Here is a 23,828-nt window from a genome sequence, read left to right as displayed (position 1 = left end):
CACACAGTCCAATAAACTCGGTTGTCCCCCTCTTCCACCTGGCTGGAGGCAGGGCCCCTCTACTCCTGCCCATCGTATTCGTTACTCACTTCTTGCAAAAAAGACTTAGAAGTCCCTTCAAGAGGATAAGTACGACCAGGCCTTCCACTCTCTCTGGGGAACTGCCTGCTGGAAACTGGAGTGGCATTTTTCCTGGAAGAATCCTCTTTTGTGATTGTTTTTCCTTGCAATTCACATACACGTGCCTCTAGGGTTGAGGTAGGTTTTCTACCCCACTTTCTCATGTTATCTCTGTGGTCATGCAGGTAAAGCCACAGGGTGCCTTGTGGTGTGCTCCCTCTACATCCTCTCACTTGAGCAGAGGAATGCTTACTCCTAATAGCTGAGATACTGGTCCGTACAGGTGGGGAATAGGACATATTATCTTTGAGCTGCTGGACCTTCTGGGACAGTTTCTCCACAGCCAAGATGAGAGGGATTTCTTTGTATTGCCAGAGCTGGCCAGCCACTTCATCCACCATTGGTGCCTCTGCTTTTCCAGTCCATTACTGCCAGTGAGTTGGCGTACAACGATGGTGCGCTCCAAACAAGCTTCCATCACATGGGTCGGGTACATTGGACTTCATCTGGATCTGTGGGTAACTGCGTATTGTCTGGGTTATAATAAACCATCTCCCCATGGCTAATTCCCTCAGGTACTGGATACCTCTCTCCATGGTGGTCTGCTTGCCTGGACAACATAAAACATCTTCACCAAAGGGATACCTTTCCCTCACGCCTGATAGGAATCACCTCCAGAGGCTGAGGGCTTGTGTCCCTTTTCCAATCGCCTTGTCAATGCCCCCTTTCCTAGACAGGGATCCCAGCTGCTTGACCTCCCTACCCTCTAATTCCAGGCTACTGGCCCCGTTATCCCAGCATTGGAGCAGCCAGGTAATGATGTGCTCACCTGCATGGCAGCTGAAATATTTTTGCATATCTCACAGCTCACTCAGGGACAGGGATCAGGTGATACCTCTGTTTCTGCCTCTTCCTCCTGTGCTCATGATGGTCCTGGTTCATCATCATCCCTTACTGAGCGAACTGATTTGTATATTTCTTTTTCTGTATATGGGCAACTGATACTGGCACGGGTTGGTTTTTTGGTTCAGCTGCAGTGCCTGTCACCGAGGCTGGAGTGGCCACAGTACCTGTCGGTCTGTTTTCCCTTTCTTCCCCCGAAGGTGCTGCTGAAGGAGCAGTGTTTGGTAGTTTTGGTAGATAGTGGCCATGGCCAAGCACAATGCAAAGGCTGTGTCTCCTTGGAACAGCATTTTCCTCTCAAACATTCTATCACTTTATCAGAGTCCTGTAGTTGTTTGGGAGTGAAGTTCCAAACCACTGGAAGTGAGAAGTTCTCTAGAGACCTGTCCATATTCTCCCACATGCCATTCCACCCATGATCCAGCCTCAGGGCAGATCTCTGGGTGGTATTCTTAAAACAATTTTTTGTAACCCTAAACAAGACCTGAAACACATTGAGGAAACATAGCACTCAGAGCATGCTGGCTTGAACATCCCAAGGGTATTCAGAATTCTCAAAAGCTGCTGAAACCAGCCTGAAGGAAAAAAGAGGAGGTGAAAGAGCAGGAGAAAGTATCCCTCCCATCTTCCCCATAGGTTGGGTGTGATTATTAATCAATTCTGAGAGATGTCATCTGAGGTACGGGCATGACAGCAAGGTCACATACAAATACCAGCTTAACCTCATGACCAGTGATGTTACCGTATCATAAGCCAATATTATACAGTACAGCAAAGTGACAATCCTGACCCCTCTCCCAGAGGTGACAAACAGCACCGCAGGAAATACATACAGCAAGTAAGGGTTTACAAAACACATTTTATATTATTTATATTTTAAACACATGTTTATTCATGTGAATAAACAAAACACCATTGTGACCAGCAACCGTTTAACTAATATAATAAATGCATGTAACAATTTTGTTTTAACATGCTCTGGTCAGATCTGTTATCTCAACCCTTCCGGCCTCACACTAGGCACCAAAACAGGACTGCCATGGTTTAGCCCTAGCCAGCAGCTGAGCACCACATGGCCGCTCACTCACCCCTTGCCCCTCCTCATGGGATGGGGAGGAGAACTGGAAAAAAAAAAAAAGGTAAAACTCGTGAGTTGGGAGGACAGTTTAATAGGACAGCAAAGAGGAAAATAACACCACCACCACTAATAAAAGAATATACAAAGCAGGTGATACACAATGCAAATTGCTCACTGCCCATAACCCAATGCCCAGCCCATCCCCAAGCAGTGATTCCCCCCCTCCCCAGCCAGTTCCCCCCCTTATATGCTGAGCAATACTGTCATATGGTATGGAATATCCCTTTGGGTAGTTTGGGTCAGCTGTCCTGGCTGTGTCCCCTCCCAGCTTCTTCTGAAAATTAACTCTATCCCAGCCGAAACCCAGGACAACTACACTGCTTGGTGAAGCACACCAGCTGGCAAGTGGTCATAGCATTCAGCCAGGTAAAATGAGCAACACTGCAAGAGACCAGATTCTTAAAGTGTAATCTTTCTGTTAGTATTCTGCTGATACTGAAAACTTAAGTTTCTTGTGTTTCCTAAACTCTGATGTGTTTCCTCATTTTCTTCACCATCCTTTTTGTCCTAGAATATATTAACAAAACACTCAAAGAAAAATAAAAACCCAACCTGCTGTTACTGTAAGCACAAGCCTGCTACCCGTCACTCTGCATCTGCCACCTCAATAATCCGGACAAGACAGTGCTGAGTCTGCTGTGAAGAAGACACACGGTCCCCGTTTAGAAGAAGAGTCCAACCAGTCCCTGAATAGGTAAGAGGATCATTTAAGTGTGAGTACCTCTGGAATCGTTTAACTGCTGCAAGTCATGCTGTTCCACTCAGCGCAAAGTAAGATGCTGACACAGCAGTGGCGGATGCAGACAAAACCCTCAAACTTTAAACAAGATGTAGGACTCACAACGCCCACTGTACTACTCTCCCACCTGTTTTCCTGTCCCAGCTCGGAAAAGCCCATGGGCAAGGATGTAATCTGGCCTATCGGACTTGGGGGAAAAGCCAGCAGGCACCACGGCCAACCCCCCCCCCCCACGGCCAGCGCTCTTCCCACCGCCAGGGCACCCTGCCGGCAGCCGGGGCAGCACCCCGGAGGCCCCAGGGACCTGCCGTCCTAGGGCCCCCTGACTACCAGAGAAAGGCACACTGCACCGTCCCCTCCCTCGCCGGACCGCCGACAGGCGAGCTGAGCCCGTCTCCTTCCTAAGCGCCGCTCCGGAGGAAGGGCCCGAGCTACAGCCTGCCGGTGCCCGGCGAGCACCTCGGCTCTCGGGCTGTAACAGAGCAGGGCGCTCTCCACGCCCTGCTTTTCGGGCTGCAGAGACGCCTCGGGGCCGCCCGACAGAGCCGCGCCGGGAGCGCGGGTCCTACACGGCCGTGCCTGAGCGCGGCGCGCTCCCGGCCGCCGACGGGGACGCGCCTCCGCCCCCTCCTGCGCGCTCCCGGCGGCAGGGGCTGAGCCGAGCGGCACAGCGCCCCCCTTCCGTCCCCTGCCCTCCCCTCCGCGCTGCCGGGGCCGGCCGCTGCCCTCTCCGCTCCCCCGCTCCCGGCCCGCAGGGGGTCGGGCTGCGCGCACACGTGTCCCCGCCCCCTCCCGCACTCACCCGCCGCCCTGTACGTGCTGCCCCCGTCACAGGGGGTGGGGGGGGATTGCGCCGGGCGGAGCCGCACGTCGGCCTCACGTCAGCGCTGATGCAGCCGCGCCGCTACGGGGGCGCTGAGGAAATGGCGTCTGCGGCGACTCCCAGCCCCAGCGGCCGCGGAAGGAGGAGGAGCCGGGGCTTAGGCGACGCCACGGATTGGCTACGGGGCACCCAACGGCTGGCGCTCTGGCCAACCGCCGCCGCGGGGCTGCCGGCAGCGCCTCTCATTGGCTGGGGGGCGGGACGAGCCTCCTCGAGTGGGGGAGGGGCGGGCCTCCCCTCGGCCCGGGGGAGGGTGGTGGCCCGGCGGCTTCTCGCGGCGGTCTTGTGGAGCCGGGTAACAGCCGGGGGCCGGGCTGCTTCTGCTCCGGCCGGGTCGGCCGAGGAGGGCGGCCACGCTACCCGGAGGGGGTTTGCATTCGAGGTGTGCGGTAGCAGGGGCGCGGTGTCGGCCTCTCTCCGTACCGCCCGGGCTCCGCCGATAAGGGCGCTTGGCTGGGCCGCGCTGGCCCTCGGCAGAGCGGCCTCCCCGCAGAGCCCAGCCGAGGCGAGGCTGACGCCTTCCGCGAGCTGTGCCCAGGGAAGGTGGCGCCGCACAAGCCGCTGGTTGTCGCCTTGGCGGTGCCGGAGTAGTGAGGTACAAGGAAACTTCCTGAGGGACCGGCAGGCCGCGGAGCTGGGGCCCGCGGCTTGGTTTCAAATTCTATTTGCTGAAAGCACATCCCCTACATCCGTTAGTCCTACTATTGCGTATTTTTCCTTTTGAAGTATGACATCGTATTCCGTGTTTATTCGGCTAAATAAATAAGAAATTGCCAAGAGATAACAAACGGGAGCTACGTGCGTGTTTCCCCACCGGAGACGTTCAAATGTCATGAGTCACGTTTGGTTTGTACTGTATGTTTGGGCAGTTCTCGTTCCAGGAAGTATAAGACCCATATTCTCGGTTTTAATAATATTAAACCGCCATAAATGCTTGGGCCCTAAACTCTGTTACTAGTGGTCTTTTGACATAGCATGTCTTACTGCTGTTCAGTATTTCACATAGTAGTGTCAGAAGGGATTATAATACAGTATATTTTAAAGTACACGTCTATACATCACTCCACTTACATTGTGAAGTTACATATTTACCCATTTTTACATGTTTTTTTTTCTTTCTGTGAGAAGCTATTCAATAGTGTGCTAAATAAGAATGAAAACCCCAAGTTAATTTCACATGACTCATTGTGATTGAAGAATTGCAGGATGTGTGTGTCAGGATTGGTAATATGTCCGTACAGGTCAAATATTGTCTTATTCATAGAATGAAGAAAACCTAGGTATTGCTTTCCTGTGTTTAAAAAAAGCCAAATAACTCTCTAATTCATCTTTCACAAAGTCAAAGATAAGTTATTTGCAAAGGTTTCTGCCTTTAAGCATTTAAGTTTGTCAATGTGCCTCACCGAAATTATTTAACACAGCTATCAAAATCACAATCTAGTGCAAAGAATACATTTTTAATGTCCCTATTGCTTATGCAAGTTTTCAATTTTCATCCTACATTTCCTTTGTTGAAATATTGAACAACATCTCCTTCCTGTTTTGAGTTCTGTTTCCCTCCTTTTGTTTGTTGCATATATTTTATGTGTCTTTTTAGGGGTTTAGGTAGGAGTTTCTTTTCCCACAATTAGTAACCTTCTGGTTTGACAGCTAACCCATTAGGTACAAAATTGTTATGGCCATTCATCAAAAAATGTGCTTTACTAGAAAACCTCTGGTCAATTAGAAAATATTTGATACAATAATAAGATAACTAAATGAGCAGACAAGTATAAAACTACTGAGAATAACTCTGCTGAAGCCTCTGGAAGAAATTCTGTCTTTGCTTAGTCTACTCAAAAAACCAAAAGTACCTGTTGTGGTACTAGGAGCACCTCAAAAATGTTTTTGAAGGTAGAAATCTGATTACAAACAGGAAGGAATTTTGAATGTGTGTGTTAAATAACAGAAACCACTGGAGTATGTTATTTATAAACAAGCTGAGTATTTCCATGGAACTCTTAGCGTGTGGATTTGGAAAAGCAGTTAATAGTTTTCAGGTAAGTCATAAGCAGCTTTGAAATGTTTAACCAAGAATTTATTACTATTTATACCTCTCTGATAATTTAATGAAGCGTATCAGAAGACTGAGTGAACTGCCAAAGGGATTTAGACCTTGGTGATACAAAGACTAAACAGCTTCAGCTCTCGACATGGCTTACTGAAGCTGATCAAGTTCTGCTGGGGTTTGGTCTGGCCGCAGGGCTGGTGGGCTGGAAGGGGAGGGCGATGAAGAGGAAATGTGGCAGGGTTGAGGTGCCGCAATTGTTAGCTGAGGCCAAAATGACCCTCGCTACAAAGTGCATCATTTTAACTAAAATAATTCTAAAATGGTTCTAATTCAATTGGTATCAGTCCCTGATATGAACCCATTTAATTTCAAATGCTAAGACTAAAAGCAATCCATAAGAAGACTGCACATATCAGGGTTCTTTATGATTGTCATGATTTACATAAGAGGTACTGAACATAAATTTGAAGTTCAGGCTCTGCTGCCATCAGAGCGACCACCTGGGTCGTCTTTTCTCACTGACCTGAAACATCCAACCTAATTCTGTGTCCTGCAGATTGAAGGAAGTATCAATGATTCAGTAGCAGTTACTTTTTCATTGTTTTTTGGCTTCAGTGGGCAAAGTCAGAAATTCTGTAAAGAGAAGTTAAAAGTGTAACTGAAAGAACAATGTCAATTTAAGCAACCCCCAGTTGCCTCTGGCATCTTATTCCCACTGCTCAGTTACATCAATACCGCTGCTTGGGCAACCCAGAACCCTGCTTGGGGAAGTAATTCAAGTTAGAAACAATATATCAAGAAAGAACGTTTCTTTCAGCAGGGATCAATGCCAAAGTCTGGTCTGCTGCACCATCACACAGAGAAGTACTACCTCAACTGAAGGGCCGTAGTATATGAGCAGGGAGTTGGAGCTGCTTCAGTTGGCACTGACACCGAAAGAAACATGATGCCCTTTGCAGAGAACATAAATACTTCACCAACACATATTACATCAATATGAATGCCATCTATGTAATCTTCAGACAGCTAATTTAACATACTGGGTCTTCACAGCTATCTTTTAAATAGATTTTTGAAGGAATAAGGTTACAAGAACTTGGTGCATTTCAGTTATAATCTTATGAAACACCTGTATAGTTTTCTTCTCAAAAAGTTCATAGATTGTCACGGCATAAGTCAAGACAGAAAAAGGGATCTGCTACATATATTGTAGATGTATTTTTAATTATATATTTGAAGGTAATATAGGTTAGACTATAGAAAAATAGATTTGCATTCTATTTGAAATAATACTGATATGTAATAATTTTGCTTTGATTATGTATTATAGAAATGATCCCAGTATTGCCATCTTGACTGATGTTTAAATGTTTTGTGATTTAGAGCCATTTGGTATGTTACATATATCTCTTTTTGTTCATTCCACACCCACACGTCCTAAATGTTTAGGAATGATGAAATACAACTTTTAGGTTAAAGAAAAACCTTTATTCAATTTGTGTCTGAAATGCCTTAAATGTTATTTACATAAAGAAAATGATAACTTATAGGTAGTTTATTATGCCAGAAGTAATTCCCACTGAATGCTTAGCTAAAAGATGTCCAGGTAAATGTAGTCTCATGTAATACTTGATGAAGCTCACTGTCAGGCTTTTCTAACAGCGTTCTGTATTTCTTCACTTACGCAGTCTGATATTTGATGTCTACATCTTTGTCTCCCTAAAGATTGCATGTTTATAATTGTTGTCATAGGTCATAAATTAATTCCTTATTGGGTATATGAACCTAGAAGAGACTGAATTACCATAAAATAATTGCCCCACAGATCTCTTCGCGGACCACTCAAGTTTTACCTGGTCATTAAATAACCCTACCTCTGCTCTTTCATTGCCCCTAAAGGAATAGAAGGACAAGTGCAGAACTTGTAGAGTGGTGACAGGAAAGTGCAATCAACACACAGCCGCTGTTTTCACAACTTATTTTGTAAGGGTGATGAAAGTCAGAAGTAACCAATATCCTCATGCTGCAACAGAATGCTGATCCGTCTAAAACAGAGAACAGATTAGGCAAGAAGTACACTGTAGTAAGTATAAAATATAAAATACTGTAGTGAATGTAAAATATAAGACAAATCACTTATTTTAACTATTCTTTTTAATAATCTGCTAGGAATGCAAGAAAAATAGGCATTTCTGTTAGCTTACAAATAGAAACAGAAATGGCATACCCTTAAAAAGGCAAATATTGAACAATATTGTAAAAGGTAAAAGCTTTGTAAATTGTTTTTTCCCAGTTGTATATAGATTTTAAGAAAATGTTACCCATCTGTAAGATTACAAATATATAGTTATGTTTCCTTTCCTAAACTACATTAAGATGGAAGTAAGACTCAGTGGCTGTATGAGTAGCATAAGAGCAAATCACTGATCCTTTTATTCTTTTTTTTCACTACTGCCCATGACTGGAACGTCTGAAAATTGATACTGCCTAAATTAGCGCTGGGCTAAGGTACCACCTTGACTTTTGTGGATTGCAGCAGCCAGAGGCGCAGGAAGAAATAGCCTTGAGGAGTCCCAGCTATGGTTTAGTGAGAAGTATGGCCTAACAGCTGTGAGTCTTTGCAGTACCTCAACACTGCCTTGTGTTACGTAAATAACAGGATCTTTTTATTTGGAAAGCTTGGAAGTTATTATTGTTGAAGGGAGTATTAAGTACTGCATTTTTTAAAATATCATTACTTTGATTTTCTTGGGTTTGTAATGATTTGATTTTGGATAATAACTTGCTTTAATGCTACAATATTTTACACCCCAAAGCACAGATGTACAGTCTGAAATACAACATTTCAAGGTGGTTTGTTTGTGTTTTGTTGTTTCATTTTGGTTTTTTATTTTTTTAAGATTTGTAATCAGAAATCTAATTTTATAAAAACTAAACAGGAATCACAAGTGATACACTAGTATCTCATATGTCATAGAATCGTAGAATGGTTTGGGTTGGAAGGGACCTCAAAGATCATCTAGTTCCAACCCCCCTGCCATGGGCAGGGACACCCTCCACTAGGACCAGGTTGCCCAAAGCCTCATCCAACCTGGCCTTGAACACTTCCAGGGATGGGGCATCCACAGCTTCTCTGGGCAACCTGTTCCAGTGCCTCACCACCCTCACAGTGAAGAATTTCTTCCCCATATCTAATCTAAATCTCCCCTTCTTCAGCTTGAACCCATTACCCCTTGTCCTATCACTCCATGCCCTTGTAAAAAGTCCTTCTCCAGATTTCTTGTAGGCCCCTCCAGGTACTGGAAGGCTGCTATGAGGTCCCCCCGGAGCCTTCTCTTCTCCAGGCTGAACAACGCCAACTCTCTCAGCCTGTCCTCATAGCAGAGGTGCTCCAGCCCTCTGATCATCTTCGTGGCTTCCTTTGGACTCACTCCAACAGCTCCATGTCTTCCTTATGTTGGGAAAGGAGAGATACTTACTGTTGCACCAAAATATGCCAAAGTAAACCAGAGTACACTAGCAGCTAAATTGGTCACATTATTAATCACTGCTTGAACAACATCACAAACAACTAAAATGATTTGTGAATGTGTAGTTAGATATTTGGTGTGGTGTTTTTATGAGAAGGAGAATTGACATGATTCAGCGTCTGTTCTCTTACCTACCATTCCTATGTCAGGTCTCCAGCACTATTGTCTCCCCACACGCTGGAGCCAGAGAGAAGGAAAAAATGGGGAAACCCAGAGTTTAGCAAATAACTTGACATTCTATGAATAGCTGTGTACTCATTTGTCACTTATTTCATGAGAGAAATTATTATAGTGGAAAATAATATTCTGACTAGCTAACAGTGTAAGGTGGCTGAAACGTGTAAAGGATTGAGTTCAGGATATATGCATGATAGTATTTCTGCTGCAGCAGAAAAAAGAATAGTGACTGAGATCAATTACATGTAATTTTCTCATTTCCTCTGCTGATTAATGAACTTTCTCTATATAATAGTTTCCTCATAACATGAACATAATACATACTTCATAGTATTCTTAACCATTTGCAATTTATTACTGTTTGTGGAGATCTTTGAACTTCTTTAGTTAAAAGTATAAGATTTGTATAAAACATTATTTTGTACTTATAACATGAATATTAACTGGTGTCACTTTCCAAACAACTGCTTGAGTTCTGTTTAAAATTTAAATGCATAAAACTGTACTATTAAAAGTCTTCTGAATAGGCTGTGCTAAAAGAAGTACCCAGAAAACAGAGTTTGCTGATGTGACAAGGTTCCTGAAAGGTTTAAAAAGGCTCAAATAGCTTAATGTGAGTATACTGTACCATGGGAACGTGCATACCCCAAACTGTTTGCATACGATCATTCTTTGCAAAAGATGTATCCTGTAAAGCAAAGTAAGCCAATGCAATAATGTGGCAGGCACTAATAAGACATTGAGAAACTACCTCACATAAAGGTGAATGACATCAACCATTCAGATAATGCAGGAAAAGACAAACACATATAAAGATCTCATATTCATTCAAAAATATGCTATGAAAATATGAAAGAAGTACTAAGATGAATTGGCATTTAGTTAACAGTTTGGCTGTAGACCAGATTTTCTAGCACTTACAGGTTGTTTTTGACAGGGGAGCAGATTTTCTTGTTGGTGGTAGATGGTTGCGAATGACAGTGAAGAGCAAGAATGAAAAATGAAAAGCAAGCGCAACCAAATAAATGGAGCTCACAAGATGCAAAGTAAAGGTGTCTGGGAACTATAGAGAAGGAAGAGATACAAGTGAAAAATAATTAAATGATACAGTATTTGATATAACAAGAGATTATCAGGCTATTCACAGTGCAGTGTATGTAACAGCTTTTCTATTTCTTTCATGTCAAGAGCTGTTAGTTCTTAATCTACCAGTAATACACATAAATGGCTAAAGCAACATATTTTTTCCTGTAGAGGAAATCTCTTTTATGAAATGCTAGCTCAACTAATCTACCTCCTTGATGATGCTATTTTGCCAGCTGGCTTATTTGTGAACTAGTTTTTCTCATTCTCTTTATTTACCACTTTTGCACATTAGAGGAACTTTCCTGTATGTTTCCTGCACATACAGGAACTCCACTAAGTATGAAAAATGTGTTTTACTGAACTACTTGAGAGACAAATATATGTATTTACAAAATCATTTCTCAAAAAAAAACCCCCAAAACCCAACCTGAGGAAACTGTTAGTGGAATGATGTCTAGTTTAATTTAGAAAATTATGGTTTAGAAATGGGCACTAGACATTTCCTATTTATCATGTTTTAGTGAAGACGGGTATTACTTGCTGTTTTTTCCTTTTATTTTCCTGGAAACATCAGCTCTGTAAATTCAACCTTGTCTCAAAGCTAAGTTGTGTTGTCTAAGATTCACCATCACTGAGGGTTGTGCAGTCACCAAGTTCAAATGTTTTTCTTCCATCGCTGTGTATTTATACATACCTCACACACAGATGTCAGAGAGCAGTGTGCTGGGGTTTGCATTTTTAGTATAGTGGTAGAACCACTCAGGATTTACATGACTACTTTCTCTAAAACATTTTGCCTAGCAAACAAAAAGAAGCAGACTTGTTCCTCTCACAGTATCTGTTGAGCAACGCTCTTTCATTGTGTTACAAGCATCTCCTTGTGAGGATTATTTCAATATGATTTTACTATGGTGCACATGATCTATGTAACTTTTAAGAAAAGTGGTCATACTGCTAAAAAAGGGGGTCGAATCACTTTCTGAAGGCAATTACACAATTTCTGAACTAAAGGGGAAGGAGAGGAGTTTAGAATAATATTGGCCTGGTTCTAGTGTTTTGTTTGGTTGACTGCTGATGGCGTAAACAAATGTATTTCTTAATCATGAATGGGTAGAAGTAAAATAACTTCCTCTGGAACTTGCCAACTTTCCTTCCATTGCGCGCAGTGCCCTCACGTGGCTTTCTCATTTTCCTAATGGAGCGGACAGAGATGATATACAGTGTTTGAACAGTTCTCTGGAGTTAACTCTGTTACTGCACTTTTGCAACACATAATATCTTTGGGATTTCATGCATATAAGCTAAAGCATGAAAACTACAAACAATAGCTTATTTACTATAGTCAGCTTCAAGTGTAGTTTCATATTCAAATCAAAACCCCTGAAAGCAAAATCCCAATAATTATTTCAAACCCAGCCAGGTAATGACACAGCCAGGACTCCTCCATTTTCAGCAAGTCAGAAAAAAAAAGTCACAGAAGAGCTGCGTTGGAAGCTCTTTTATTCTTTTTCAAAGTTTGCTTAGATTACCAATGTGATGAATAGGAACACTGAAACCTCTTAAATGCCAGATTACTTGTTTGTTAGTAAATTATTGTATGTAATTCCACCAAGGGTGTAACAAGTAAGTACCTGAGGTGTCTGCATTTGATACACTCACTGAACAAGAAGGATACACAACCTTGTAATGGAACAAAGGAAAGCTCTACAAGCTTTTACTATTTTGATACCTCACATATAAAACTATCTTGTATCTGGAAAGTCCCCAGATTCAGAGTTACCATATTATAAAAGTTTTACAACTCATTGATCTTCAAATACAAGTTTTAAATATGCAATTTTACTTGTCAACAGTGTTACAGAACAATTTTTTTAGCTTTTTTTTTTCAAAAATATAGGAAAAGAAAATTATCTAGGATTGCTCATACATAGAGATAATTTAACTGCTTAGTTACAATGACATGATAATAAGTTGGTGCCCCTTTTTAATAATGAAGGAAAAAATTCCATTTGTGAATTTTTTCCAAGCAATCTCAGGTCCTGGGGAAAGACAGAACAAATGTGAGTTGAAATAAGCAGTTGATGGCTAGCTAATAAATGTTGTTTGGGAGAGCTCAGCTCCTGTTTATTTTCCTATTTCATCAACAATAGGACGTACATTTTGTTAGTGTATGTAGGCTGTGCAAGCTTAAACTCTTAAACTGCTGGTTTTTATATATTCAGCACTGCCTTCTAGTGGACACGTTTGCAGTGAGCTTCCATTTCATACCAAGAATTAAAGGAGTTTAAGCAGACAAAATAATCACACATTCAAAATTCTTCATAAATTAAAAAACCCCAAAACTACAAAAATAATACTTTATTACTGTGTATTTTTATAATCATAAAAGGTATGTTCAATTTATAGTCATGTTTTGGATGTCACCACATGAAAGACAAACAGCCACAATAAAAATCTAGATTAAAAATAGCCGTAATGAAATAAAAGTTCATTCCTGCTTTCATTTATCTTGTTTTTAGAAAAAAATATTATTTTGAAATTATTGTTATATTATCTTCACCAGTGTGTTGGGTTTGTGTGGCAAGGTTTTGGTAGCGGGGGGGCTACAGGGGTGGCTTCTGTGAGAAGCTGCCAGAAGCTTCCCCTGTGTCTGATAGAGCCAATGCCAGCCAGCTCCAAGACGGACCCGCCGCTGGCCAAGGCCAAGCCCATCAGCGCCTCTGTGATAACATATTTAAGAAAGAGAAAAAAACAGTTAGGGAGAGCTTTTTGCAGAGAGAGGAGTGAGAAGATGTAAGAAACTCTGCAGACACCCAGGCCAGTGAAGAAGGAGGGGCAGGAGGTGCTCCAGGCGCCGGAGCAGAGATCCCCCTGCAGCCCGTGGTGAAGACCATGGTGAAGCAGGCTGTCCCCCTGCAGCCCATGGAGGGGGGATGAGGGGGTGTAGAGATTCCACCTGCAGCCCGTGGAGGACCCCACGCCAGAGCAGGTGGAGGCACCTGAGGGAGGCTGTGACCCTGTGGGAAGCCCAAGCTGGAGCAAGCTCCTCGCAGGACCTGTGGACCCATGGAGAGAGGAGCCCACACCAGAGCAGGTTTGCTGACAGGACTTGTGACCCCGTGGGGGAGCCACACTGGAGCAGTTTGCTCCTGAAGGTCTGCACCCCATGGGAGAGACCCACGCTGGAGCAGTTCGTGAAGGACTGTAGCCCATGGGAAGGACTCACATTGGAGAAGGTCATGAAGGACTGTCTCCTGTGAGAGGGACTCCATGCTGGAGCAGGGGAACGATGAGAGGAGTCCTCCCCCTGAGGATGAAGAAGCGGCAGAGACACTGTGTGATGAACTGACCGTAACCCCCATTCCCCGTCCCCCTGTGCCACTGAGGGGGGAGGAGGTTGAAGCAGGGAGTGAAGTTGAGCCTGGGAAGATGGGAGGGGTGGGGGGAGGTGTTTTAAGATTTGATTTTATTTCTCATTCCTCTACTCTGTTTTGCTTGGTAATAAATTAGATGAATTCCCTCTCTAAGTTCAGTCTGTTTTGCTCGTGACGATAATTAATGAATGATCTCTCCCTGTCCTTATCTCGACCCACAAGCTTTTCATTATACTTTTTCTCCCCTAAGGAAGGAGGGCAGTGATAGAGCGCCTCTGGTGGGCACCTGGCCTCCAGCCAGGGTCAACCCACCACAACCAGTATTGCAGACTAACGCATTTAGTGAAAATTTAATATAACATGAATAATCCAGCATAAACCTTGTGCACAAACTAAGGAATGTGGTTGCAAGGGAAGGAGAGACAGGTAACTTGCTCAGAATTAGGAAATATGCTCTTTTTCTAAATGAAAAAGGTTAAAGGATCTGTTACTGTTAAAATGATATTTGAAATCGGAGGCAAAAAGAGCAGATAGATAGTAACTTGGAAGGTGTCTGCAAATGAAATGGTGGTGTTGGGGAATGCAGGCTGCTTACTGTCAGTTCAGGCTGCAGTCTGTAAAACAACTTTTAAATGAAGCAGTAGGTCGGATAGTGGCATATTTCATATCATGTTTGTATTATCATAGGCCTGGAGGATTCCTAATTTGTGAGCAGAATAATACAGTGTTTGGTGTAGCATAAACATAAACAAAATAGACAGCTCCTGCCAGAAGAATTTATTATATAAGAGAAAAGAAAACAAGTTATTAAAAACAGACAGAGAAACAGAAGTACCAGATAAGAGAAAGCAAATGCATATAAACAACAGGGGGATTTCAGGGAATACTGCAATACTGTTTAAAATGATGAACAGACTTCATAGCAGATGTAGAAACATTAAGTTTGTATACATGGTGTGGCAAAGTTTCAAGGTGGCATATGCATGTACTACAAATTAACCTGTGTAGCTCACTCCCGTAATCAACAATTGATAAAGAATTGATAGGAATTTACTGAGAAGAGGCTGACTTCTCCATGGGATCATCCTGTGAAAACTTCCAGAGTTTCTACCCGTGTCACCATCGGCAACCCACTTGCTATAGCTGCCAAAAGGTAAAACTGAGCCCAGGTTAAGCAGGATTTAAAGTAGGCCTGGACATTTGCTGTCATCAAGAAATGTGGCAAGACCTGGCTAAGGTTGCTGAATATGCCATTAATTGATCAAGCTTTGTGAAATGGCATCTTCCTCAGCTGGTACTGGTGGGCTTGATTCACCTCATCAACGCCTGGGTTTCAGCATGTAGGAGCAGCCCCACTGCAGAGTTAACACTGAAGTAAACTCACTGATGTATCCACTTATGTAAAGCACTGGTGCTACACACAAGCTTTAGTCTTGTTCTGAGCGGATACATGAGAATTATGTCTTAGTGAACTGTAACAGAACCTCTCTCCTTTTGGATATACAGGCAGCACCAACAGGATGACACTCGAAGCGAAGCTCACATCTTGTTCATCTCAGACTCCTGCAATACTCCACTGTGTATTTTCAGATGGTAATTCTCTGGCCAGCCTTGACAAAGACAATTGGTGAAAACGGTATCCAGATTTTACAGTTTTGGGACTTAGAAACTGTTACTTCCTAAATACATTTAAATCTGAGAAGAATTTTGAAATACCTTACATAAAAAGCAATAATGAATGCCCATGTTCTTCTTCCTAATTGTGTTCCCCTAATGGTGGTTCCCCAGCTGCAGTCTTCCAGAACAGAGTTTGCAGAAGAGGTAAGGATTTGGTACCTAACTTAAGGTCTGTGGAAACTGTGAATATTCATCATCTCAGAAAACGAGCACATGATTCTCCCATGCCAAATCAAAAATTATTACATTTGAAAATACTTTCCTTCCCATATCTATGTTTCCAGTTTGCAACAGTTAACTCAGAATAATACTTCCCCATATAACAGAAATTTAGAAAATACGTGCTGTGTAAAGTTTGGGTAGTGTACAAATATGGATACTTTTCATTAACTGCTGTCTAACTTGCGATATCTAAAATGATCTTGTACAATTAATAGATTCACACAGCATGATTAAATAGCATAGTTTAATTGTGCCAGCATATATCTTAACTTCTAAGAGTTTAATTTAACAAGCTTGTTGCCACTGCTACCACTAAAATAAAGCCCTCAGTTCTACAAAAAGGAGAAAGTGCCACAGATACAATGTAACATTTGCAGAAAATAACAAGCAATCAAAAGCTGAAAGTTATTCCCCCTGCCCCCAGCAAACAGAAGAGAGTTAAACTAGCAAAATAGAAAGTTTTTTTAGATTGAAAATAGAGAAAGTTGAAATGGTGTTTAAAATGTCTAGAAGGAGTTAATAAAACTAATTAAAACCCAGAAAAAAATTTTCAGGCGTAATGAACAAGTTGGAAGCACTGGAAATGAAATGGGCAAGGGCTTGATTTGAGAACAGGAAAAGCAATTATTTTAATATGAGTTTTGGGTAATTTGAACAATTGAGAGCTTTCTGAAATAAATGTCTGTTTTCCAGAAAACTATGTCTCTCTAGATACTTATACTGCATACTCTCAATGGATCCTTTTTTTTAGCTTTAATAAAACATAAATATTGATGTGGAGACATTTCTGGAGAACCTCCATAACATGCATAGGTTTTATGTAACACCTTTCACATTAACACACTTTTAATTTTTGAGTGAAATGCTGCAGAAGCCTGTGTATCCTTGACATTCCATTCGCCCTGGTTATTTTTTTCTGTGTCACTCTGCCACTTCCCGAAAACCTGCCCTCAATACTTTTTAAATTCAAAATTCAAATTTTCAAAGATGAAACATAAGATTCTATTCCACTGTGACAGGAACAAAGTTGGATCAGCTATATTTAGCAGCAGGTACTAGAGGGTCCTAAAGTCTGGCCAGTATTAAGAAATATCTTCACAGCAACAATCTATAGGCATATTTAAGGTTGATGCTATAAATGTTTTAAAACAAGCCACTTAAGGTGCAGTTTATCCGAACCAGTCTCACTAGGTTTGCTTTATAACAGAGCCTTGGGTGCTATTTATCCCAGCCTCCTGTAGAAATCTAACAGGAGGTAAATGACTCGCCTTTTCTCACAATATAAAAGGGGGATCTAAAATTACTAGCTCAGCTCTTGAAATCTACTTTGTACATGCAGAATTAGCCTGTTTTTGAATCTCCTTACTGCATCTTAAAAAAAAAAAAAAAGTCACCATGATATTGCTCACTACTGGGATGTAAGTGTCCTGAATAATATATTAATATTTTTTAAAGTTTAAGGTCAATTAGATGTGATACTTTTTGAATATACATAGAATAAAGCTATTTTTGGAGTATCATAATTATGTAAACCGCATACCTACATACAGTTTTACAAAGATACAGAAATGTGCACTATGACAATTTCTTATTCAATGTACACCACAGAGTTAGCACTCTTATCATATGTCTTTAGAACTTGATTTTCCATTTTCTAATAAAGTGCCTTTTTATCCAAGACATATTTAAGCTTGTTTCTGCAGAACCGAGGAATTGGACTTGACTTTTAATAAAAAAGCAGCCTAGGTAATATTTTTCTACAACCAAGAAAAAAGATATTTAAGAATTTGAACTCAGTGGTTTTATACATGCACATGTAGAGACAGATCTCTGGCTACCATCCAGGCCTGAAGAAGTTTGTTCTGGAAGTTATGAGGAGAACTGTAAAAGAATTTTGAGTCTCTTTTTGTGTCTCTTTCTTGAGAACACAACCTCACTGTATCAGCTGTGTAATTCCAGTGTCACTATTTTCAGTTGGAAAGGAAAAAAAGGACTATTTGAATACTTTGTAAAGCAGGATACAGGTATGAAAACTCTTGCATAATAAGAGCAACTGTGGCATTTCCATGACTAAACAAACAAACATGTGGGCTGAAATCAAATACAGATTTCCCTCTGGCAGGAAACATATTCCAAATAACAGAAAAAAAGAAATTAGAATTATAAATGTGTTATATTTTGAGCGATGCAGCAATCACATTAGTAATTACTATACTGAATTTGATATTTTTTTCTGAGTGATAGTTAATTTTCATATTGTCCTCCTATCCCTCACATACCTGAACTTCCTAAGAGCAAAAAAAAAACCAGTAATCAAAGTAACTAAATTTATAGTGAACTATTTCTAAGATTTTCTGAACATGGATACCTTTTACAAAGGAAATAAAAAGCATGTACTTAAAAGTATTTTGTATGATATAACGGTACACACGCACATAAGGGAAAAATAGTAACGATATTGTAGAATAGCCTAAGGAGATACTATGTATTTCTTTGTAATCTAGTAAAGGTCTGTTAAAGGATTCTCTTAAGAGCAATCTTTACCCACAGAAGGGATACGGTTACTAAAAAAAAATACTTTAAGTTGTTCGAATATGCAAGAATGGATGCATTCAAGAGCATTAGAAGATGAAAAACAGATTTCCAGAGGGAAGATGCAAGAAACTGCCACAAGAAAATGCAAGTGTGAGTTTCTGCAGCGTTGTGCGTTAAACTAACCCACGGGTCACCTGGAGAGGGGGAGGAGAAACAGGCTTCAGGAATGAGATCCTGCTCTTAGGAATTACAGTAGGTGTCCCTCTGCCAAACAGCTTGCAGAACCATGGCAAATCGATAAAAAAGTTACACTTTTGCACCTAACTTCTTATGTGTTTACATGTTTTCTGATGTACTTCAGAACCACTCTCTCGTCTGTTCATCCCGCAGCCTTTCTTCTGTGAAAACTGGAGATGGCTTTAAAACATACGCCGTTTGTCTCAGGGACAAGCCTCAGGAAACAGACCCACGTTTTCCTGCAAAACGGAAGGACGCAGACTTTAGTTATGGCGAGTAAGAAGCGCAAAGAGAGGGAGCTGGCTCTGAGCAGCAGGTTGCTGTGTGGTCCCGACTCAGTGCGAGCCACACAGGTGTCTGCACAACCACATACAGGCCGTCTCTGACGCGGAAAATACGTGCGCTCGCAGCACGCGAAGACGTTAAACTACTTTGTCTCCACAGTGATTTTACTTAGTAATTTCGAGTTACAAACTTTTTGTTGCTGTTTTCCGCCACGAAGCCCAAGCAGATGGCAAAGCCCGCGGCGGGCGCTGGGCTGAGGCAGCTGAAGCGGGCGGGCGGCCAGGGCCGGGGAGGCCCTGCACAGCGTCCCCGGGGCATGGGGCCTTTTTCACTTCAGCCGGTGCTGGACGCGGCTTATTCGGGGTCAGAAGTCCCTGCGGGGAGCCGGGGGCGGGCAGGCGGCCGCCCGCTCCCTGCGCACCTCTCCGCGGCGGGACGGGGACACCTTTAAGGGAAAGGGAAACCTCCTCAGACGAACCCCTGGGGACCGAGACAACCCGCGCCCGGGGGAGGGACCCCGCACAGGGCTTGGCCTCCCCGGCGCCTGCGGAGCCGCAGAGGGGAGCGGAGGGGCGGCCTATGCAGCACCGGCTCGCTGCCCGCCGCCCCTCCATTCGGGGCCGTGCGGCGACCCCAGCCTCTCACCCCTAGCGGCAGGGCAGCGCGCATGCGCGGAAGGGGACTCGTCGCCAATGGAGGAGCAACGCGTGCGCGGGGGCCCAATAGGACATGCGCCATGCAGCCCCGAGCCGACTCGCTGCGGGGATTTGAGGCCGCCCGCGCTTGCCGTAGAGTGGGCTGTACCAAGCCCCTCTCCTCAGGCGGGGGGGTGGGGTCGGAAAGTGACGGTGCGCCGGGACCCGTCGGCCCCCGCCCATCCTGTCGCCGGCGGGGAGAGCCCAGGGGCGGCGGCGGCGCGCGGGGCGGCGGGTGAGGAAGCGGCGCGGCGGCAGCGAGGAGGGTGCGGGGCCGCGCTGCACCCCGTCCCCGGCAGTGGCGGCGCCGGCGGAGGGGCGGGGCGCGAGCGGCTTGGGTAATGGCAGCGCTGTGAGGACGGAGCGGGGCAGGGACCGCGGCCGCAGGGCAGGGAGCGAGGGAGGCCGGCGGGTGGGCGTCGCTGACTCGGGCCCCTTGCCGCCAGGTAACCCCCTTCGCCCCGCACGGCCGGGAGCGCCGCCGGGCTGAGAGGGGGGAGCCCCGCGCTCGACGGGCAGGCGGCGGTCCCCGTCCCCGTGCGCTGTGGGCGGCCGGGCCGGGTGCGTGTGGGGGCGCCGAGGCCCTGCCTCTCCGCCCGGGCCGGAGCGCCTCCCGACCCCTGCCCGCCGTCCCGCGGGGTCGGGCCCGCCCCGAGCACCCGTCCCTCGGCGGCGTTTGTGTGGCAGCGCCCTACCCCCCCGCGGGGGGCCGGCGGGGGGGGGGGGGGGCGCGGGCCGGGTCCTGCCCCGGGTCCTGCCCTGGCCTGGCGGGCAGGGTGTGGTGTGGCGTCTCCGGCGGGGCTGGTCATCTCTCCTCGCTGCGTCCTCAGCCGGTTTCGCTTTTGTTTTGGTGCTGAGGGAAGGTGGGGAGCGCACGTCCCCTGCCCGCGGCCTGCCGGAGGGGCCGTGGGGAGCCGGGTCCTCCCGCTGGCGCCGGGCGGGGGCGTCGGGGGCACCGGCGGGTGGTGGCAGGCAAGGCCGTGTACGTGTTTGATGCGGGTACTCCTGCCCTGGGCTGTTCACCCACCACTACCTTGTGATAATATTTCTCGAGGTAGTTAAATTGGTTGGAAATTTGGGGAATGTTTTGATGCTGGCCAAACCCCTGCATTTGTTTTTGTGAACAAATATATTCACTATGATGGCGGTATGTTTTAAAGAACGAGGCGATGGAAGCAACATGTTTTCATTATTCTCATGTGTAAATATGTTTCAACAATATCTACTTACCTTAGGGCTTGTCAAACAGGAATGGTTTCCCACTCCCTGAATAGCATAAACCCTAGGGTAGGTATTCTGCTCTGCTATAATTTTTGCCATGGAGGTTACTTCCATGCATACGAGACATTTAATACTCTAAGCTGGTGCGCTTGTGCACTGCAGACTCTGAAGCACAGGCTAACGCCTCAAATCCCAGCGTCTTACAGAAAAAGTTATACTGCATCTGTTAACATGTCTGTAAAACAAGTTTAAATTCATTAATTGGCATTGAGAATGCCAAATAACAGTCAACTCTATCTTTAAAATATTTAACCCCAGAATACCTTTATGATTATATGGATGCATAGTACTTTATATATTATTAGGTTTTAGTGATACTAAACACAGTGTTACTGACTGTGTGATGTATTGTGGGGAGGACTTTTTCTTCATGCTTCCTTTTTCCCTTCAGTTTTGCTTATTTGTGAAGGAATGGTTCTTTACCTTGGAGGTACAGGTGTATTTCAGAGAGAGCAACCTATAACATAACACTCAACAAAGTAGAACTTCATTACCACAAGAATTTCCTAGGATTCTTAGTTTTTGTGGACAATGATTATTTTTTCTTGAGGTCAGCTGAAAGTACTCACGTTTTCCAGAAGAAGAAGAATATTACAGCTTTTAGAAGACTGCTTCCCCCCCCCCCCCCCCCCCCTTCTCCTGGAAGTGAGCTTTGCTGTTGTTTACTTCTACTGAGGTTCATATTTTTTTGAAACGTACATCAGTTTGTGTTTTTCAGCTTACTTTCTTTGATGCATATGTATATATCTGTTTTGTCAATTCTTACTGATTTTCTGTGTAGTAAGCTGCTACTGACATACATGGATTAAAGATTTTTTTTTTAATTTCCAAAAGTGGTAATAGCCATGTTGCAAATATAGCAACTTAAATGTTTCTACTGACTGAAAATATTTATGCAGCACTTACTGAGCTTTAGTTATTCTTAAAGTTTCCTGTTCATAAAACCTTAGGATAATACCACTTCCTTGATATTACTTAGTTGCTACTCAGTTTCTTTATGAAATCAAAGCAAATGTGGGTTGGGTAATACATTGATTACAATTTAAACGGAAACTGTTGTGTTGCAGGTAGAGGAAAACAACACTGCGGTTCTTGAATTCACAGCAGTTAAGAAGCTTGGTTAGTTAGTCAGGGTGGCATTTTGCGTGCATACAGTGTAAAAGTTGCATCTGGGTTTGGTTTTTGATTGATTGGGGTTCTTTTCCCCTTAAACTGAGATGCTATATATCCTACAGTTTGAGAGAACTTACCTGCCTGAGGAAAAACTAAGAGCCAGTAGTGGTTAAGGTAGTAAGCTCATTGCTAAATAGTTTTCTAGTGTGACATGTGACATGATTCTTTCCCTTGTGGAGGTGTGCCTCTTGCACTTAAAGTCTGTTACTGGCTTTCTTTTTTCCCTTCTGACTCTGAAAATTTGAGAAGACAAGTTGAGTCGCTTGTCCATCTATTGAAAATGGAAAAAAGAAGTATTCTTCCTACTTTTTTTTTTTAAGTCTTACAATGTTGTGTTTCTGAGCAGGAACTGGACTGTGTGCATGGAATGTCACACATCAGGTCCTTTCTAGATTAGGTGCATAGGACAGAGACAAACAGAAACAAAGAAGAGGCCTTCACAATTGTCTCTTAGGACCTCTTTTTTAAAATTACCTTATTCTTTTCCTGGTTTTATTTCAATAATTTAATGTTGTTCTTTCAGTATTTTTGATATGAAACTACTAATACAGCTTCTGTATTTTCAGGTCATGTCTTATTTGAAGGAATTTGCTATTTGTCCTGTTGTGCAGTGCAATAAGCTGCACGCTCTGCATAATGCTCTGTGTTCAGAAGTGTTTTCTTTTTGTCATCCTGATCAAAGCTTTCGGGTTTTGTGGCTTTTTAAATATAACACCAAAAATGTCTCATGAAAGCTAGAGGTGAACATAGGCTACGAACTGCCAGTAGTAATTTAAAATACTCTGGTAATATGTTCAGCGTGTTCGTGCCCAAAATTCTCTCGGATACAGCTGAAATAGTCTTTGCATAAAAGTGAACAAACAAAAATTTACAGGAAAGTTGTTTTCTTCGTATGGCACTGTTAAATGGGCAGCTTGGTATGGTAATGAACTTCATGAGGCATGGTGGTGTTAGATAAATTGGTGTTATGTTATAGGCTATTCATGCAACATTAATGTTCCATTCCATAACCTTAAAAATAAGGACTTGTGAGCTTGACTTTTGGAGCGTGGGGAAGCAGGGGTGGGTGTTCTTTGTGTTGCTGTATCATGGTGTTGCAACAGCGTACAAAGTTTAAATTGAAAAATTCAAAGAAAATGTATTTTTTTTAAATTATTGCACAATGTTGTCTGATGTTTAATTCTACAGATTAACACTAAAGCCCCACAATGTCCTTGAAACCACGAGTAGTTGACTTTGATGAAACATGGAACAAACTTCTAACAACAATTAAAGCTGTTGTGATGTTGGATTATGTTGAAAGAGCAACCTGGAATGATCGCTTCTCGTATCCTTTAAGTGAAAATCTGACTTAATCTGTGTTTGTGCGATGTGTTTAGCACAGAGCAGGCGTGTGTTACGTAACAATTTCAGTGGTCCTGATTGTTGTAAGGTTCTATCTGTTATTAAGCCTGTGGGTCAGTGAATATGTCGAAAGGGATAGGAAGTTCTGCATATTTGGGAAGTATTGTATGTGAAAATCACCATGGTATAAAAAGTAAACCAGTCTGAGTTTTAGTCCCTTTTAGTAGCTCTAATACTTAGCTTACGTTAAAGCTGTTCACGAAAGTACGTGCATTGAATTTCCCCTGTTCTGATAATGAGTTTTTCTTGTATGCTTAAATGTGTATGTAGCAGGGGAAGCACCTAAGACAGAGAATGCACATCTTTAAATTTGGGGGTG

The 23,828-nt window shown here is 43.4% G+C and overlaps 2 protein-coding genes and 1 long non-coding RNA gene across 18 annotated transcripts in view; 2 read left to right on the top strand and 1 right to left on the bottom strand.

Annotated features, from left to right (window-relative positions):
• CREM (cAMP responsive element modulator) overlaps nucleotides 1–3,837 on the bottom strand; it is a 41,999-nt gene extending 38,162 nt beyond the window's left edge. For 7 of the 11 annotated variants that reach the window (XM_075746558.1, XM_075746556.1, XM_075746557.1 and 4 more), the window contains exon 1: nucleotides 3,703–3,831. The gene's annotated coding sequence lies outside the window, so the exon portion shown is untranslated. Of the gene's footprint in view, nucleotides 1–3,702 lie in introns of all 11 variants that reach the window. The other 4 variants (XM_075746559.1, XM_075746565.1, XM_075746566.1 and 1 more) reach the window with 4 other exon arrangements.
• Nucleotides 3,838–3,988: 151 nt separating this feature from the next.
• Nucleotides 3,989–8,687, top strand: LOC142600608 (uncharacterized). The gene is made up of 2 exons (XR_012834185.1): nucleotides 3,989–5,822; nucleotides 6,654–8,687. It is a non-coding gene; the product is annotated as an uncharacterized LOC142600608 (long non-coding RNA).
• An 11,019-nt stretch (nucleotides 8,688–19,706) lies between these two features.
• CUL2 (cullin 2) overlaps nucleotides 19,707–23,828 on the top strand; it is a 54,522-nt gene continuing 50,400 nt past the window's right edge. For 2 of the 6 annotated variants that reach the window (XM_075746554.1, XM_075746551.1), the window contains exons 1-2: nucleotides 19,861–19,989; nucleotides 23,294–23,432. In XM_075746554.1, the coding sequence (XP_075602669.1) occupies nucleotides 23,314–23,432 (119 nt within the window). In that variant the 5' untranslated portion in view covers nucleotides 19,861–19,989; nucleotides 23,294–23,313. Of the gene's footprint in view, nucleotides 20,098–23,293; nucleotides 23,433–23,828 lie in introns of all 6 variants that reach the window. The other 4 variants (XM_075746552.1, XM_075746555.1, XM_075746550.1 and 1 more) reach the window with 4 other exon arrangements.

This window comes from Balearica regulorum, chromosome 2 (genome assembly GCF_011004875.1).
Source record: "Balearica regulorum gibbericeps isolate bBalReg1 chromosome 2, bBalReg1.pri, whole genome shotgun sequence".
Taxonomy (NCBI): Eukaryota; Metazoa; Chordata; class Aves; order Gruiformes; family Gruidae; genus Balearica; species Balearica regulorum.
The sequence above is the reverse complement of the archived record's forward strand: the minus strand, read 5'-3'. Positions and strand labels throughout refer to the sequence as shown.